We start from the raw sequence: 19,012 nt of genomic DNA on the forward strand, positions 1-19,012 counted from the left end.
ACTCCAGCTGCTGTTTCTGCACCTGAACGCTGCCATTAAAAATGAATTAACACAGCTTTACTGGGCCCCCAGGTCCCACCGGACCCCAGGAGCTGTTTCATAGTAATTAATGATATTCCACTCCTAAATATCTGTGATGCATTTTATGGCTCTGGCTGGGATTTTTAATGGCTGCCACCCCTTATTCCTTCACTAATAATGAGCAATTCATCTGGTGTAATGTAGCATGAGTGGTGACTTCCTTTCATCAGTGTGTTTCACACAGCTTGGATGCAAAAAAACAAACTCCAAGAAGAAAAACAGCATGAAGCAGACATTTTTCAGTTGATTACTGAACAAAATAAGTCATAGAGAAAATGTGGAAAACTGCAAATGATTGGAAGTGTGTAAAAGATGGAGCGTCACTACAGCCAAGTCAAGTCAAATTTATTTAACTTTAAACAAACAAGTCTGTCACAAAGGGCTCTAAAGGACAGAAAAAAACAAGAAAGGAGCAGCATATAACAAACTCTGAAATATGGGGCCGGTGCTGTGTGTGTGTGTGTGTGTGTTTATACATACTCAGTAAATGCTTGCGTGTGTGGGTGTGCTGGCACATATGAATGGATATAAGAGCAATACCAGGGCAGTCTGCAGGAGATGAAAGTAAATGACAGGCATATGATCATGCTCTCCCCAGAACCGCCTGGCTTGGTATGGAGGATTTTTTCAGGTTTTTTTTCTCCCCAAACTGGATATACTCGGAAAATTAGAATAGATTTGACATAATTGTGTATGAAAAAACAAACTGCTTTACAGCTGAACTTAGTTGCTTGTAATTTTAGTGATCTAGGTTTTTACAACAGAGCTGAAGAAATTAAATTACTGATGACTTGGCTATAACAAAAAAGTTTATAAGTTTGATCTTAACAACAGCCAGCGTTGAAGTGTCCTTGAGCAAGACACTCAACCCCTACCTATCCTAAAGGATACACACATACATATAGCACACATACATACATATACTGTATGTACAGTATGTCTCCAATGCTACAGTCACACAGTACAAGGGAAGAAGCTGGAAATTCCACTGCTGTATGATAACTGGCTTCCTTTGAAGAGCTAAAATGTTAATAACAGGCCTGAGGAATCCAAAGTGCTGCTTGTCCCATATGAACGTAAAAACATGCTGCAATATGCAAACAGCCGTGCATGTTTCTACTCACACGGAAAAACACTGTAGCTTTCCCTCAAGCACACACCAAAGCACACACCAATACATGCACACACAAACAAACACATCCATGCACACACAAGCACACACCCTCATACATACACACACAAAGGCATAAGGCATACACAGGCAAAGGTACAAGTGGTAATAAATTATTTGTACTCTATTGTCAACCACATTGTATTGTGCGGTCAAATATTAGCCTGTGAACAGACAAAAGCTCAGAGAAATACTGGCATACACACACTAACACACTTGCACACTCGGGCTGAGCAATATAGTGAACTCATGTTGATATCACAATATGAAAGGATGCAATATATTCTGAAATACAGAGACGTTTCAACACATACAGTACATGTCTTCAAACTCCAATGCGTGGGGAACTTTTGTTCGGTAGGTGCAGGAAAGTGAGTTTTGAAAGCAAGAAATCTCACCTGGCTAAATGATAGTTGAGTCATTGGTATTGATCAATAACCCCATAAGCCCCCGACAGATAAATAATGATCACTTTGTGCAATGGGACAGTATTTATTTATTTTACAGTACTTATTGCACCTTTAAATCCTACCAAAAGATGATGAATACTTAAAAATCGCACTGGAAAATATTCATTTTGAGTCATACTGTAACTGCAATATCTGTCAAAATAATCACAATTTGTGCATATAACAATAAAGCATGCTTGCACAGATGCACACGGCCAAGCCCTTGTTGCCAGCAGCCCATCTCTGGAGTCAATCAGAGAGGGGAAATACCTTGGCCTGACAGGACCCCAGAGAGAGGGGAGGGAAGGAAAGGGCCTGGGCCTCAAACCCCCACAGGAAACCATTTCTCTCTGCCCTGCCTTACTGTACTGAGCAGGCAGCACCTCAGCCAAACCACAGACACAGATATCTACCAAGTGAGGGCCAAGAAACCACATTCGTGTAGCACGAGCAAGTGTGTTGACAGCTCCGACTCCTCAGCGGTAATCTTGAGTGTGAGAGTGCGAGAGATTGTCCAGAACACAGGTAAAGAAAAAGGACAAAAAACCAGTAAATTAACTTGATCTACAGTATGTCCATGCAAACAGCCGCATACATATGCACACACACTCACCTGAAGAGACTGGGAAAGGCTGACAGGCAGGTGTCAAAGTCAAAGAGAGGGGTAGAGTCTGGAGGTGAAGACAGAGGAAACTGGAGAGAAGGGTGAACGGAGGAGGGAGAGGAGGAAGAGGAGAAGAGGAAAGGAAAATTAACAGAGGAAAACAGAGGAAGGAGAGCAGAGGGGCAGCCTAGACATCCATCTCAGACTGCCACAGCTGGAACGAGGGGGGGTTTCAGCATGGGAGATCAAAGAAGCGACGGGGGTCATTTGAAGCCTAGGACAGAGCTTGGAAGGATGGGAGTAAAGGAGGGAAAGGGAAGAAGGCAGAAAAAGGGAAACAGATTGTCTATAACACTATGAGGAGATAGCAAACACGGTAAATAGAATGCATTGCAGGTATGAATCATTCAAATTTATTAGCATATGAAACTAGCTTCACAATTTCATTGGAAACAAGTGAAAATATCTCACTCCAGTGGTAGATTTTAAGACTCAAGAATAGACTTTATCATTTGTTAGGATGGATTTTCTTTTGCAATGTGCCACGGAATAAAACGTGCTTGAACTTTTCACCAAATCATGCCACGATTTGTCCTTTTAAAATGCCAAGAGGCTATTTAAACAGTGTCATTGCTGCTATGGCCACCACTGCTCTTCCGGGCTTGGCCCTTATTGCTCAGTCCCTAAGTTCATTATCTCCAGACATTTCCTGGGAATCAATACTCCAGGGATGACATTTCCAACCAAGCATTAGCCTTGATGGGTAGGAGTCTCTGTGGGGGGAGTTGTAGTGTCTGTGTTTTGACTCTTTGGCCCTGTGGAGAGATGTCAGGCAGATCTCCAATGAGTCAGGGCAGGGAAATGTTGAAGGAGGTGAAAGCAAATTGTTCTTAATGACTAGGGGGATTTTGTAAAGAGAGTACACTCCTAAAATTCCCACTGTAATGTCACTTAGTCAAAACTGGATTTAGACTAGCAAAGCAGCAGGATTTCTCTACTGCTATAATTTAGTTACAAGTTAGCATTAGCTAGTGATATTTTGCTATAAGTTTGCTATAACTGAACTGACTGACAAATGCTCTATCTCGGCCTGTAAACAAAGTGATTGCTCATTTATAAGACAATGACAAACACATTTCCAACAAGGCCTCACTTCAATGAAACACAAGAGTTGCGTAAAGAAAAGCTTAGGAGGCCTAACAGGAAACATCTGGGGCTGGTGGGAGAGGCTGACCGTGGCGTGTACCATGCATGCTACATTCCCTGTTCTCCCAGACATCAACCGAAGAGCAACAACATCTGCTCCGGCTTGGCATTGTATGAGACCAAATGACAAATTCCTGTTCCTGTTGCTTAACATGAAAACCAATTGACTTTCCTCAAGTGGGAAATGGAGATGTGACAACAATAGTTATGTGCAAGTAAATGCCCCATAGCTGATGCCAACATGGCATTCACTCAAACAGTTTTGCCAGACCATGTCCTATCTACAGCTCTGATCTGACATGGCTTCCCACAGCGCTACAGTAGCAGCTACAGTGGGTTCCAGACCAATTCACTGGCAATAACCTTAGATGGATTAGGGAAGAAATCCACAGACTTTTTGGATGCCAGTTTGGCCTTCCTTCATGTGTGTGAGTGCCTAAGATGCAGTTTCTGTGCTGCAAGTGGAACTACACTACATTTATGCATTTAGTGTGGATTTATCATAATGGAGACAGACCACACAAATATAATGACATCACTTTTCAGTATTCAACTGACTTGGGATTTCTTTGAATTATTTTGGCTGTCTGCACTTGCTTAGCCTTTTTCCAGACTAAAGAGTGGATTTGTTCCAAGGTTAGCTCATCTTTGGACTGAGGATGAGCCCAAACCAGAAAACCCTCAAGGGGATCACTGATCTACATGTACATCAAGCCAAGAGATGGTCTGTATAAATAAACATGACATCACTTCAAACTAAGTGTCCAATTTAATATTATGGGGCTTTTGTTAGGGTTCCATGCACCACACATTTCTAGGGCTTTTCCACTGCACCAGTACCATTCTGTACCTGTACTGGCCATATTACAGTTATGGTACAGTATGAGCACCCTTTGTTTTTCCACTGGAATACTTAGCATGGGTAGTCCTGTTTGTATAGCAGATGAGCATGTAGAAACCAGCATGCAACCATATCACCACAAAGTCAGCCACTACAAAATATGTTTGGCTGTCTTACTTAGCACGCTTCTATCATAACCATAGTGAGTTGAACTGTGCAAAACTGTGCAATGGGGATGTTTACATTTAGATATACATGTGTGACAAGAAAATCTAAAGATAATATGATTTGCTTGTGGAAGAAGAAAAAGAGTTTGGGCATAGATTGGAGAGGAGAGGAGAGGAGAGGAGAGGAGAGGAGAATGCAAAGACCAACTAAGGGAGCGGGCATAAGCACAGAAAACAGTTTGGAGGTGGTGGTCGTGGTGTAGGGTTTTATTTTTACAAGGGGCAGAGGCATGTCTCCCTCTCTCTCTGGGAGGCTAGCTAAGCCCTGGATCTCTGGATTTGGCAGGGCCACTCCCAAATCTGCTCCACCCCTGGCCCTAACCTCCCACCCCCTCCCTGCCCCCTCCATCTCCTCTTGGCAGGGACTCAGGGAAACAAGCTGATTCAGCACAGGAAGAAGAGTGTCCACAGCCAAATCTCTCCACTGCCAGCCCTCATCCACAACCAGGAATTACTCATTCGTTTGCCCATGCACAAAGCTGAAGGGAAGCCTCAACTTATTTCAGCATTTATTTGCTCAACAGTGCCAGTTTCCCAAAAACAAAAAGTGATACCCCTTTACCCAACTATCATAGAGAAAACAATGTGACCCAACCAAATGATGGCCTTTATTTTGGTCTTGCAAACCTCTGTTATTCCTCCCAACTAAGTAACTAACAGTAGTAGGGTTAACTTCCCACAACTGTTCCCCAAAGGACATTTGATGAGCTACCTTCTTTCTCCAGCTTTCTCCAGCATCTTGCAGCTGGTTAAAGCGATCGGCCAGGGACTTCTGGACCAGCTCGGTGGTCTTGGGCTTCTTCAGCTTGCTCGTCCGCTTCTCTTCTCTGCTGGTCAACTCTGCCAGTCTAGGGAAGGAAAGCAGGGAATAGACACGTTACTTGTTTCCAAGAAGTACTCCTTTTCAAGGCAGCCTGCTTAAGTTTATTTTTAATATTTAATATGTAATTTACAATTTTAAACACTTTTGGAGAGGGTTCATTAGGGCCACAATAGAGCAAAAAAAAAAATGTCAGTTTTCAGTTGCTACTAATTGTCAAAGTGTTAATATGAATGCAAAACTCAGTGAGTAAGAATTACAATATTCTAACACTATATGTAGTCTAGTGTGAGGAGACCTAAGAGCATACATATGCAGTATATGCACTCAATAAGTAAGCAGTATTGTGATGATTGTTTAAAATGTTTGTGTGAGAGTGTGTGCATCATCTTCAAAGCAGAAAGGGTGGTCTGTACCAAAAAAAGCAACATGTAGGCTTATTTCTTTGAAATTTTGAATTCCTTTTTGAATGCAGAGGAAAAACATGCCCATGCTCAGTATCTAGACCTTTATCAGTATGCAAGCTGTATGCATGGATGCGTCTACTGACTTCTGTTTGGTTGAGGAGTCCAGGCTTCCTTCCAGGCTGCTCTCCAGCTCCTCCCCATCCTCAGACACTGTGGGGGTTTTCTCCAGCGAGTGGGACTCCTCCAAACTCTCGTCAGGTGAGGAGCTCCGCATCTCCTCCAAACTCCCTCTGCTGCCGCCGCTGCTGCTGCTGCCTCCCCTCTGCTGTCTATGGGTGCTGAAGCCCCCTCCGTCGGTGCTATCCTCAATTAGCATTTCATCATCTTCCTCTTTCTCCTCGCCGACATCCTCCTGCTCTTCCTCTTCCTCCTCCTCCTCCTCATACTGCTCTTCCTCCTCCACCTCCTCCTCCTCCTCCTCGCTCTCAGGGTGGCTGAGGGTGACGCTGCTTTGTCGAGCCGGTGCGAACTCAGGTGCCGAGCCCTCGCTGTGGTCCGACTCCACACTGGTGGAGCGGCTTTTCTTCAGGATCCCCTTGATGCCGCGAGGCCCCGAGTCTTGGCGCTGCAGCGAGGCGGGCTGGCAGGGAGCAGAGGGAGGGGGAGAGGAGTCTCTGTTCTTGCTGAGGGGGAGAGTTCGGTCGAAGAGGCGACTGGTGGGCTATAGTGTAGACAAAGAGAGAGAGAGAGAGAGAGAGAGAGATAGATAGAGAGAGAGAGAGAGAGAGAGAGAGAGAGAGAGAGAGAGAGAGAGAGAGAGAGAGTTTTTAACCACTGGCCATCACACTTACTTTATTTTACATGTCTAACATTTGGCAAAAAAGGTGAAAATTGCAACACCACTTTATAATCTATATTCCCCTGCTTCCTAGTTTATGACATTAGTGTATAGACTATAAACAACGATTACCCTCACATTGATGAGACCTTTTTCCAGTGCAACGCTCTGCAGTTTCCACATAAACCCTGAAACCCCCTTTTCCCATTGTTCGTCTCAGAGCTATAGGGGCTATATATATATAATATACAGCCTCCTTTTTCTATTCCCCTTGCCCCGGGGCTAAACAGTCCCTGTGCAGTGCTTCCAGAAGGCTCATTACACACTACAGGACTGGAGCCCCGACACACACACACTTACTCACACACACTTACTCACACACACACACACACACACAAAGAAATATGCACAAACACACACACACTTCTATTCCTACTACCACTGCTACTGTTGAGTGACTGAATGCATTCCAAAATGGTGACCCACTGCCATTATCTATATTGAGGGGAGACTGGGGCTTAGTGGGTCAGATGAAGGGGGGTAGGAAGAACATAAAAGCAGAGATAAATAAAAAAAGAAATAGAACACTGAAGGCCTGAGAATGGGGGGACAAAGGTGACTAGAAAAAAAGGGGTCAAGTGAAAACCAAGGAGCGCAAATAAATAAATAAAGAGTAAACAAGTGAAACGATGAGAAGCAAACTAGAAAGTGAAAGGAAGAGAGAGTGAGCAGATACAGGTGGACAGAGCAGAGCTGTGCAGATCTATATTCTCATCAAGGGTTTGTCCCTGGTCAACGTATCTGTCTACACATTTGTGGTACTTTTCAGCAAAACATGTTAATAAAAATATGCGTTCCTATAAACTTGTTATTGAAAAACATTTAAGGTTTAATTAGTTGTCTTAACAAAATGCTCATGTATGGGTGATGAATTTCATGTAATATTGGTTTCCTCAAAATGGATATATATGCAGTCTAGCATTAAAATGAAAATTAAATGAAACCCTTCATATGTTGTGTTTGAAAAGTAACACCAACGTGTATTTGACCCAACTCAGGCACACCCCTTTGGTGTGAGTGTTGAGTGTGCTATCACTTAGATGAGTTGGGCCAACAGCAGAGGCCCTACTGAGAGGTCAAAGGTTAGAGGGGAGAGTTGATGGAGGGGCAGATGAAGGGATGAGTGGATAGGGTCGGGGTCAGCTGGCAGTGAAAGTGTAGTACCAGTGGTCTGCTTAAATGAAAAACACACCAGAGCGCTGCCGAGAATGTGTGTGTTAGTGTGTTAGTGTGTGTGTGTGGTATATGCGTACAAACTTGCATTACTTGTGAGGATCAGTTTTAGTTCTGGGTGTAAGAAGTGAGCGCTGTTTGGGGGGGTAAGGATGTTTTGCCCAGACAAGGGATTACTGTCAGGTTCAGGGTTAGAATGAGGGTTCGAATAAGGTTAAGCATGTTGTGATGGGCGTTAACGTTGCAGTTGCATGAATTGCATGAATTTGGTCAATGAGCTCCTCCCTCCCCATACATCAAATTACCATCTACACATCAACTTACAACAACTAAAAACGAAACCAAGAACAGAACAACAGAACAAGTTAAGTTAAGATGAGTATCAGTTGGAGAATTTGCCTGCATGCTGTGGTAAAACGTTTTAAAAATGCAAGACGGGCAGTGGTCAAGTATGTGATCTTTCCAAAGACAAACCCATGAGACCAAGATAGAGACGGGTTAAGATTTCAAAGGCAATAGAACTAGTAAAATACCATTTACATTAGTCTCCGTCTCGCTCTCTCTGACTCATATTTCCAGTTGAAAAGTTTTATCCTAAAATGGGATATCTACTGTTCAATATCTACCTTAAAATTCACTATATAGAATATTATTGATTAGCAATCTTTAAATCGCAACAGAAACATTTTCTCAGGAGGCACTTAATTGTATTTTGGACATATTGAGTAATGAATATCGGGACAATTTTATTTTTCAATATGGTTTTATAGCCCTTTGATATGAAACCTTTAGAATACATTGCCCTTTATTTTTTCCAAACCACACATAGAAAAACTAACCTTCTCCTCTTCCTCCACAGCGGCAGCATGCTCACGCTGCTCCTTCCATGAAGGCTCATCTCTGGTCTCCTTCTCTTCCATCTTCTCCCATATAGAACTCTTAGGAAGGCTGGGGTATCAGCAAAAACGGGACAGAAAAGGGTGGAGAGAGAGAGGTAAAGGGGAAAAGACAATAAAATTTGGATGTTAGATGCAATACAGCTGGTACAAAATGGAGTTACGGGATTATTTTAAAAGATTATTTTAATTTATCATGTCCACTAAATGTCCCAAGGTATAGGAGTAGATAGCCACCCTGAATTCACTGATATATTATGGAAAAGCTAAGTGGCAGTGTTCAGCTGCAAATAGCCGAAGATACGGATATCACTATCGCGTCTGCCTTTTGACTCAGGATAAAACCAGGAATAGTCTGTGGGGCCAGTTCAAATTCCACATAGACAGAAGGGGGTGGGAGTGGGTTGAATTATTTGTTTAGTATATCTAGGAAGTGCACACACACACACACACACACACACACACACACGTGTGGGGGACATGACTCATTGATAGATAGATAGATACAGCCAGACACAAGTACAGCTGATAACCCAGTGACAAACACTGTGAGTGCACGCACACACACACACACACACACACACACACACACACACACAACAGTCTCCAACTCAGTCCAGATTTTTTTTCTCTAGCGGTTAGAGTGCTAAGTACAGTCTGGCTCTCATTGCTGCAACTATTAGCTTCAATCTGGTTTGCATCACCATGGCTACCACATAGCCCTGAGCATGTGTGTGTGTGTGTGTGTGCGTGTGTGTGTGTGTGGTATTAGAGGCAAGCTCTGCAGGTTTATCTGGTTCTTCTTTGCATTGTTTACATCATTAGACCGCTTTCAATTGGCCTTTAATTACTTGTTTTGCTCCATTCATCCACAAGCCTTCTCAGTCTGTGTGTGTGTGTGTGTGTGTGTGTGAGAGAGAGTTGGTTAAAGGTCTAATCGATTCAATCTCTGTGCTTGTATTGTACCATATGTAGTGTACCGTAGTCCACAAAATTCACAGCACGACTGGAGCAACATAAGACTGCAGATACCTAACTATGTTATACACTCAATTAGGAGTCAAACATCAATTACCCATCCTGGAGTTTCCTGCAAATGCAATGCAATTTGCATAATTGGGTAATATGGCAATTCTGCTATCCTGTCAAATTCAGTTAGAAGTGAACTCAGTTGTAATTGAACATCTCTTTGAGCCCGCCCACTGGTAGAGGCTCCGTCCTCCTCACTGGTGATTGGCTTTACTCTGTCATTGGCATGGCGACCGCTGCTTTCCTCCTCCGTCTTCTCCTGTTCCTAGAGGCAGAGAGAGGGGCGGCCGTAGCCCAAAGGTTAGAGAACCGGGTTTGTGAAACAAAACGCTGCTGAAGTCCCAGGGCAACTGTAAAAAAATACCTTAGGGGAAGGAGAACAGAATGTATAACGCTCTCCCCTTGCTAATCTAAAAGTACCAATCAGGTACACAAGGCAGTTCACTCCCCAAAACACTCCAGTGGAGTTCCTCAGTGGTCAACAGAGGAAGACTGTGGTTGCACTGGGCTTGAGGGTGTGCAAGATTTTAAAGCAGGGTGTTGCAGGAAAAGAGCAAGTATGCGAAGTCAACCAACCCCGAGTACATACAGTAAAGACTAAAATAAGAGAGACAGGAGCACTGTGGGTATTTTCCACATTAAAGCAAAGTCCTCTCAAGGGAGTTCCTATTAAGTTTTTTTTTTTACCGTCCCTGATGTACTGTCCATTTTAAGACCTGATGGGTAGACAGTGATGTCAATGGAGGGTAACAGACATTTAGGCTATTTTACAATTCAAACTAAGAGCGATGATTGCTAAAGAAAACAATATAGTGATCTGTTGTTCACTCCAAAGTGGGAAAAGTCCAGAGAGAGAGAGGGAGAGGGAGAGAGAGAGAATTGATCTATTCACCAATTCCAGTTCTTCTCAGTCAGCCAATTGCAGACTTTCTACCCATTTTCCATTTCAAAATTCCATACTTCTTGAAGATTTCTTGTCAATGTTCAATCTGATATATGCTGACAGTAGTTGCACAACACTACTCTAAACTAAAACACTACACTCTGCAGTTTAAGATTATTCTTTACAGCAAGTACGTGTGAAATTAATTACAATTACAAATAGTCATTTGTGTATTGGGATTAATCAACTATATGTTGCAATACGTTTGTTTTATTTTTACTTTCCAATTGTTTGTGCAATTCCTAAACTTTTTTTCTTTAGTTTTCCAGACTTTTCAGATCTGCATAGGAACCATGCAGCTGTGAGAGGTTGTCTGTAAACAAACAGTCCACCAAGGCCCAGGGGAGAGGAGTGGACCTCCAACAGAGAGGCTAGCAAAGGAAATCAAATTAAGAGTTTTTTTTATAAAAAAAAACAAAATAAAAAATAAACACCAACTCAACTGATGCTAACTCTTAGAAAATGATTGACACCAACAAATTAAAGCAAATAATTTTTTATATTTTTTTTTTGTATATAATTATCCTTGGTTAAGTCCTTGGTTGACAATATGACAACACTTTGACAGAATGGATCATTTGTATTCAAGAAGTAACAGAATAATAAACTCTAGGACTTTATTTTCCCTTAAAATGGTTTTAAAGTCATTTGGAATATGACAAGTAGAGGCCACAAGTGCTCAACTCAATAACCAGTCTAGTCAGGACTTTTGAAATATCAATGAGTTGTGTCTTTAGTCAGAGGTCACCATGAACACATTTCGTCTGCACAGCCTTCATCAGCTTTGAAAAGCAGACACGCTGCCCTGATCTCACTCATACTTAGTCTCTCCTGCTGGAGACGCTGACTCACTAGCTTTCAACAGGGACTCCAGAAAGAAGAAATTAGTGATTGGGGAGAAGTGGAGACAGGGAAGGACGATTTCTCATTGTTGTTTTTAAATCTCACTCACAAGAGGGACACCTTGAAATAACAGAGAGCTAAGTCAGAGTGGGGGGAGGGAGCGAGGGAGGGAGAGGGGGAGGAAAGAAGGAGAGAAAGAAAGAAAGAAAGAAAGAAAGAAAGAAAGAAAGAAAGAAAAGGACACAGTGTGTGACAGAGTGATAGGCCCTTTGTGGGAGCCTGTTTTCCCAGCAGGTTTTGGTTGGAGCGGCTTGCTGCCATCTGGGTTCACTTGGCCAAGCCTTGGCACTGCTCCTGGTCTGCGAAGGCCAAGTTAGAACAGCTACACACAGCCATTTACATCTGCTATAATGAAAACTAACCACTTCTGGAGCCTAAATGGCCTGAGAAAGGCAGATACTCGACTCATTTCAAAGTATGTACAAAAGTATATGCATGTATACATTTGAGTGGGGAAAGTTATTGCAGTAATATTTTCAATTGAATGTCCATGAGTGTGTCTTCTAGCTTTCTAGACTTTTCTTCCCACCACTGCCTATAGGACCTCCAAGGACAATGTGTGTGTGAAGCCACGACTTTGGCCAAGTGTGTATCCAGGTGCAGCTCAGGGCTCTATGCAACAGCTCAATTTGTTATTAATGGAGAAAGGGGGGTGGATGGGTACACCAGATGGATTGGAAAGGGCTATGAGGAAATCAACAAGGGAAAGGAAAAGATTTGACATGCATTACACACACATTTGCATTTGCAAAGCATTCATGGCAGATTGATTGCCAATGAGTTTAAATACACTGTTGACAACTGATTAATTTGATATTTGTGTTCAAATTGTGTCCACACTACAACATGTCAACGTTTTCTCAATGTGTGACAAATACACACTCACACTAACGTACTCAAGCCTACAATATAAAATGTGTGGATAAGGGGGAGGCAAACCTAAAATACCCTACCTTAAAAAGAGACGTCTTGGAAGCCACACTCCCCTTGGCTGGGTCGGCAGGCTTCCTGTCAACTGGAGAACACATACACAAACACACACAGGGTTGACCGGGGTTACATTGGTGAGAAGTCACTGGGTTTTTCTTTCAATAGTGTAGAGCGTTGCTTTCTGTCAGTGGAGCCACGTATGATCAGCCAGGGTGTCACCTTAGAATGAGGGTTTAGGATAATAGACAGTGTGTGTTTGGCTTCCACAACAAAACGCACTGTTTATGGTTTGGGAGATGGTGAGGTCAGACACAGTCAACCACAGACTTATAGCTTTATATAAATAGAGAACACAATTGCACACAAACACAGAGGTGAACGCATACATGCACAGAAGTATATATAATAGACACTGCATGCACGCGCAAACACATTCACACACAGACCCACACACACCAATCTCTCCATCAGCCAAGATATGCTGTATTCGGAGGGGGAATGAGCTGTACTCACACAGACCTCAGAGTCTTTTCCCACATAAACTGCACTTTTCCCACGTGGGAACAACAGCGTCAAAAAAAATACAGACTGGGAAACTCACAGGATATAATCTCACTGGCTTTTTCTTAAACCCTTTGGATCAGAAAAGGAAATTAATGGAGCAAGAGGAACATTGAGAAACACAGGTGTTTAGGCCTCAGGATGGGTTTGAAATGTCATCAGGCTCCGCTGGGACATATGGACATATGGGGATGGTAAAAAAAAATCTGCTTGAGTCCATCAGTGAGTGGAGAGTTTGATGGTGAGATAATGGATTTTTTAAGAGGGATACTGTTACATTGTGTGTGCATGTGTAAGAGAAAGAGAGAAAGAGAAGAGAGAGAGAGAGAGAGAGAGAGAGAGAGAGAGAGAGAGAGAGAGAGAGAGAGAGAGAGCGAGAGAGCATTATTTCTTATATGCTGTCTATTTAAGCAGAAACAGCCGCGAGAATGTCATCTTCTAATCTGAACATACGGAAATCATTAAAATTTATTGTAATCCACAACAACACAAAAGAGTTAAGTCAACACGCTCAATTCCATTCTCCCACTGTAAATCTAGTTTTACTGCCATGACAATGTGATGCCAAAATGGTCTTCCTCAGACATAAAAATAAATCCAAATCCAAAACAATGGCACATCTCAAAGAAAACCCCCTTTTTTCCAGTGAAGATTTTCGCTGAAGCCTAACAGCCTGCTTTTGCGTCATCTTTCCAAGATCCCCTGCTGTCCAAAACTCAGCATGATTTAGTTCAGATGATGAAACATTAAGCATTGCAGACTGGTGATTCTACTCATAGTGTACTCTTTTGGTTTTGACTTCAGTCCAAGCCCTTTCACATCATCCACTATCCAACGTCTGTGAGAGGTAAAAAAAAGAAAAAGAAAAGAAAAACTCAAGGGATAGAAAAACCTCCTTATTCTTCCATAAGTATTCTCATCCATCTCACGGGACTTCTCAGTTCCAGCCCTGGAGAGCTAATCGGATACGCCCCAAGTCCTGGCAGTGACCAATGGAGTAAGGGCTAATGTGAATATTACCCAGCAGGCTCTGGGGAACGGTGCAGAGTGGATCAAAATTCACACATAAAACGCTTTTCAGCAGGATTTTCTTCTCGCTTTTTATTCCTGCCACAGGGATAGCCTAATAGTTTTTTTCCATTGAACAAGTACTGTGGCCTGCAATGGGTATGGCACAGTGAAAAACAAGCATGATGCTTCAGGCTTCTCCAAAAAAACTCTTGCTGGGTGCTCTGCCATAAACTAAACTATTAACCTCAGAAACAAAGACAGAAGTGGCACCCCAATAGTACAAAAAGAATAGTCAGAAGAGTCAGTCACCTCAGTTGTTCATTTTGCTGGTTTCTTTCATTTCTTTTTTGTTGTTTTTTGGACAGCATACCTTTTCTTAACCAAAGTGTGCAGAAAATACACTGGAAAAACATTCTGTACTGAGGCAGGTATGAGTATGGCAAGGTGCACTTGGAAACATCATCTACACCAAGTGAAGGTGTACAGTATATGTGCCATTATTTTGACCGCTTAGATGTTAGTATGCACTGCTGGTGAGTGGAACAGCTGAGGGGTCGGGGAAACAATGTGACCATGAGGGGCGTTCTGGCTCAGAGAACCAAGTCAGCTTGGAGCCAGCCAGCTTGGAGAGGAAGCACTAACAGCCAAGTGAATGCATTGCCAACGCTCAGGTAACAATCGTCTATGTGGAAAATGCATTTTTTTGGGTCAAATCATGAAAACATCTGAGGAACTTTGGAATCCGCCAGTAAGTTAATTTCCTGTCCTGTCCAACCTTTGCTTTCTTCATAACTTAACATACCTCTTGAATTGTGGCATTGAAGTTGGGCAAGACTGAATATTTGGGTCTTCTGTGCTAACTGTGTTAACTAGGGGTGCACCAATTGATCAGCCACTGAAAAAAAAAAGTTTCAATTCAAGAAAGCGTTGCACGTATGCCGTAAAAAGTATGAAACAATTTGTGGCAGTCGGCAGAACGTTAGCAGCGTAGGCATGTCATCCATCTGGCATTGCCGGTTCATTTCTGACGTTGTGTTTTGAATTTCACAGCCTATGATCATAGATTAGAACCAGCTTAATACATTGGGCACAGCATGCAGAGCCTATGCTGCTGCAATGAAAAACTTTTCATGCATCACCAGTGGCAAGAGGTGAGTAAGCACCTCAGTTGTCAAGCATTTTATTTCATAAAGCCATAAGAAAAATCTGCATCATTTCAATTAACGATGATGTTGATCCTATCAAACTGTTAAAAAGACTCAAATAAGACTCATTCAAAGCTAATAGGCTTTGTTGAAAATAAAGACACACAACATCATGGGTTCCAATCTGCCTCACAACCTACGTCTCTCTCCTGTGTTACCTCTCCCGTCTCTGTGCATAATATCAAATAGGGCAGAAATGCTGGAAAAAGTCTCAAGAAAGAAATGCTTATTGTCTTCAAGCTATTATTCAGAAAACAGTGTTCCTTTGAAAATCATTAGGACTTGTTGTTCCAGACTTCCTGGTTTAAATGGAGGTAAAAAAAAATAAATAACCTGTTGTGCAAATGAGACCTGTCCCAATATGCTGCAGGTTCCTTGCTGTCCTGCTCTTGTGACCTTCCCATCTGTCAGACACAACTCTCTCTCACACACACACACACACACACACACACCTGCTAGTGTGATGTAGAGGTGGTTGACAGGCAGCTGGACAGGCAGACAGAGACACAGACAGGCAAGTAGACAGAAAAGCAGAAAACCAGAACAGGCAGGCAGGTAGACAGAGAGAAAGGCAGACAAGTAGGCATGGAGGCAGACAGACCGGCAAGCAGACAATCAGAAAGACTGACAGATGGAAAAAAAAAAATACAGATAGGCAGATAGACCAGCAAACAAGCAGACAGGCAGGCAGCCATAGAGACAGACAGGCAGGTTAGCAGAGACGCATGCAGGCAGACAGAGAGACTCTCAGGCTGTGGGCTCAGGTGGTCAGGAGGGCAGCCAGCGGTCCATTTATAAATTCAACTTTTTAATGGTCGTTGGCTGAACACTGACTCACTGTCTTTCAAACAAACACTCTGCAGACACGTGCCCAGCGCCATCTCCCCTCTTTTGACACAGAAAACCATCCCCTGAGGCAAAACATTCACTTTAAATCACACACACCGAACAAAATACAGCCAATGACATCGGAACATTTGTCATTCCCTTTCATTCCACCTCAGTGGCACGGTATTAAAAAGCCCTCTTTATCCCACATCTATAAGCCAGCTAGGTGATCTGACATCAGTAATAAGCTCTTTATTCCTTGAACACTGAGCGATAGGGAGCACTACAAAGAGCTGGGAAATAAAGGAGTGTCTGCAGCACAAAAGAGGATTTGAGTGCAGTGAAAGAGGAGAGTTCTTACCCTTTGGCTCCTCCGAGTCGTCAGTTTCCAGCAGCCTAGGAGTGAGAGAGAGAGAGAGAGAGACAAATGAGGTCACACTCTGAGATACTGAAGTGATGACAAAAATGACATGACTGTTACAACGCTTGCAAAATAGACAGAAACATGAGTATGTGCAGTCAGACATACAGCACTGTAATCCATACATGTACACTCAACAACAGCAGATAGAAACTGTTTGCATGCAACATGTTTGCATGCAACACACACACACACACACACACACACACACACACACACACACACACACACACACACACACACACACACACACACACACACACACACACACACACACACACACACACACACACACACACACACACACACACACACACACACACACACACACACAACCACGCACACATTTTCTCAGATCAAGCAAAATACAGCATGTAGACTATGCTTACTGCAGTAACAACAGCGCTGCAGAACGCCACTTACCGTGCCTCACATGACGAGCATCCTACAACATCTACTCATGCTTTTATGCTGCTCTCCCAACCCCATACTGAAAATGATATAACAGCAGTGCCTGTGTAGCATAGCATTTGAAGATGGCCATTCATCTCTAAGTAATAGGCGTTAAATATGGATGGGGAGAGCAGCTGCCTGGGAGGCAGCAGCGATGATGTAACAGGAGCAGAGGAGAGGGCTGCTTTAAACACAATGGTGAGTCGCGGTGGACAGCTGGGAGGGGTCAAAGGTGAACTGAAGAGGGGGAGCCTAGACAGGGCTGTAGAGCCTGGTATTTAGGCCATATTTAGGCTCTGACTAAACCCGGTGGGCCTGGATTGGGTTAGGCTGAATTTCCTGTAAGTTGGGGTCAAGTTTGCTTTCCAAAACATTGTTGAAAAGTAATGTTAAGACCAAATGTCCTATTGGGAAATTCTGAGTAATTGTGGGCTTTAGTCAGGGTTAAGACATGCCTTGGGCTCGATTTCTGGGGAGACATTTGTCAGCGTTGGCCTGACAGGCCCGAGTCAAGCTGTATGATGTAGGGGGAAATCTGAAAATGCAAGGAGAAGGTCAATGTGGACATTTTGGATGGGGTGTTGTGGGAGAGGTGGGGAGATGGGATGGAAGATCACAATGTTCTGTAGGTACAGTGGAGAGGATAGTGTAACAGAGAGGCACAAACCTGTGTACACAGACACAAACTTCAAACTGATCATACAGTATCACATAACCTACTTCACTTGAGCCACACAGGTAAAAGCACTATACTATGCCACGCTATGCCGCTACAGTATACTTCCTCACTACAAGCTTCTTAGAAAGTCTGTCTGCAGGCGTACCCCTGGCTCTGGGCGATCTCCACGGCTGACACCGCCTGTGTCTCAAAACGCCTGTAAGCCAGGCAGCCTCCCTCCGACACCCCCCTTAGCAACCGCAGGGCTCGGCGACGCTTGGTCGACCCCGCCCCCTCTTTGACTGGCGGCTGGAGGGGAGGAGCCACGCGCATCGGCTCCACACTACCATCAAAACTAACCAGGGAAGAAAAGATTACAAAAAAAAACAAGGGAAAAAAAGAGAGAAGAGAGCAGGCGAGAATAAAGGAGAAAAGAACAGGCATTGGAAAGAGAGGAAGAGAAGAAAAGCAGCAATATAGAGAGAGTAATGAAGAGTTAACGATAGGGGAAGTGGAAGGAGAGAGAAAAGCTAAACAGACAGCCAAATCCAAGCAGTCAAGTCATTAATCATACACTTAGACACACAGTAAACTCCTTCTCTCACTTGCTCTATTTGAAATTATGTCACTCACACACACACACACACACACACACACACAGAGCAAGAGAGGGAGACACTAGGGAAGAAAGGAGCAATATTACTGTGCAGTGCAATGGGAAAGAATAGAATAATGGAGGAATATTAAAATAGTTCTGCTGGTGTAAAATAAGACTCCCTGGTGGTTTTGTTTTTTTGCCATCATGTGGTGACGATTTGTTTCCAATTTGCTTGCTAAACTCTAAGAAAGCTCGGGCCTTCATGCCGCAGGCAGCTCTGATTTAGCAACATACAGTAATGGTTCAGCCGTGTAAACAATAATTAGCCTAAAATCCCTGTGTTCTTGTTCAGAACTGGAGGCTTTTGACTCATCCTCGCACCCCAGCATCACAATTACTGGTGTTTATTACAAGCGCTAAATAACAGCAGACTGAACACATGCACACACACACGCACACACACACACACACACACACACACACAAGGAGAGAAGCACGGGCCTACAGTATGACAGAGGTATTAATGCACATTAGGCCACTCACCAGCTGCAATATGCACATGTGAACATGCACATTTGGCCACAAAAATAGAGGAAAACTAATCAAAAACTGTGTTCCAGATATCTATCATCTGACACATACTCAAACAGAATCATTGCTCACATTTAAGTAAAACTCCTTTAAGAAAATCATTGAAGT

The 19,012-nt window shown here is 43.1% G+C and overlaps 1 protein-coding gene across 2 annotated transcripts in view; it reads right to left on the reverse strand.

The window, feature by feature from the left end:
• LOC139663803 (supervillin-like) overlaps positions 1-19,012 on the reverse strand; it is a 55,683-nt gene that overhangs the window by 18,084 nt on the left and 18,587 nt on the right. For both annotated transcript variants that reach the window (XM_071542547.1, XM_071542548.1), the window contains exons 3-8: positions 16,545-16,579; positions 12,602-12,663; positions 9,976-10,067; positions 8,717-8,825; positions 5,950-6,527; positions 5,292-5,427 (exon numbers count right to left, since the gene is read on the reverse strand). In XM_071542547.1, the coding sequence (XP_071398648.1) occupies positions 5,292-5,427; positions 5,950-6,527; positions 8,717-8,825; positions 9,976-10,067; positions 12,602-12,663; positions 16,545-16,579 (1,012 nt within the window). The remainder of the gene's footprint in view (positions 1-5,291; positions 5,428-5,949; positions 6,528-8,716; positions 8,826-9,975; positions 10,068-12,601; positions 12,664-16,544; positions 16,580-19,012) is intronic.

Source organism: Centroberyx affinis, unplaced genomic scaffold, assembly GCF_046629955.1.
Source record: "Centroberyx affinis isolate AG114_WGS23_722 - 3 ecotype Tasmania unplaced genomic scaffold, CSIRO-AGI_Caff_v1 ptg004123l_1, whole genome shotgun sequence".
Classification (NCBI taxonomy): Eukaryota; Metazoa; Chordata; class Actinopteri; order Beryciformes; family Berycidae; genus Centroberyx; species Centroberyx affinis.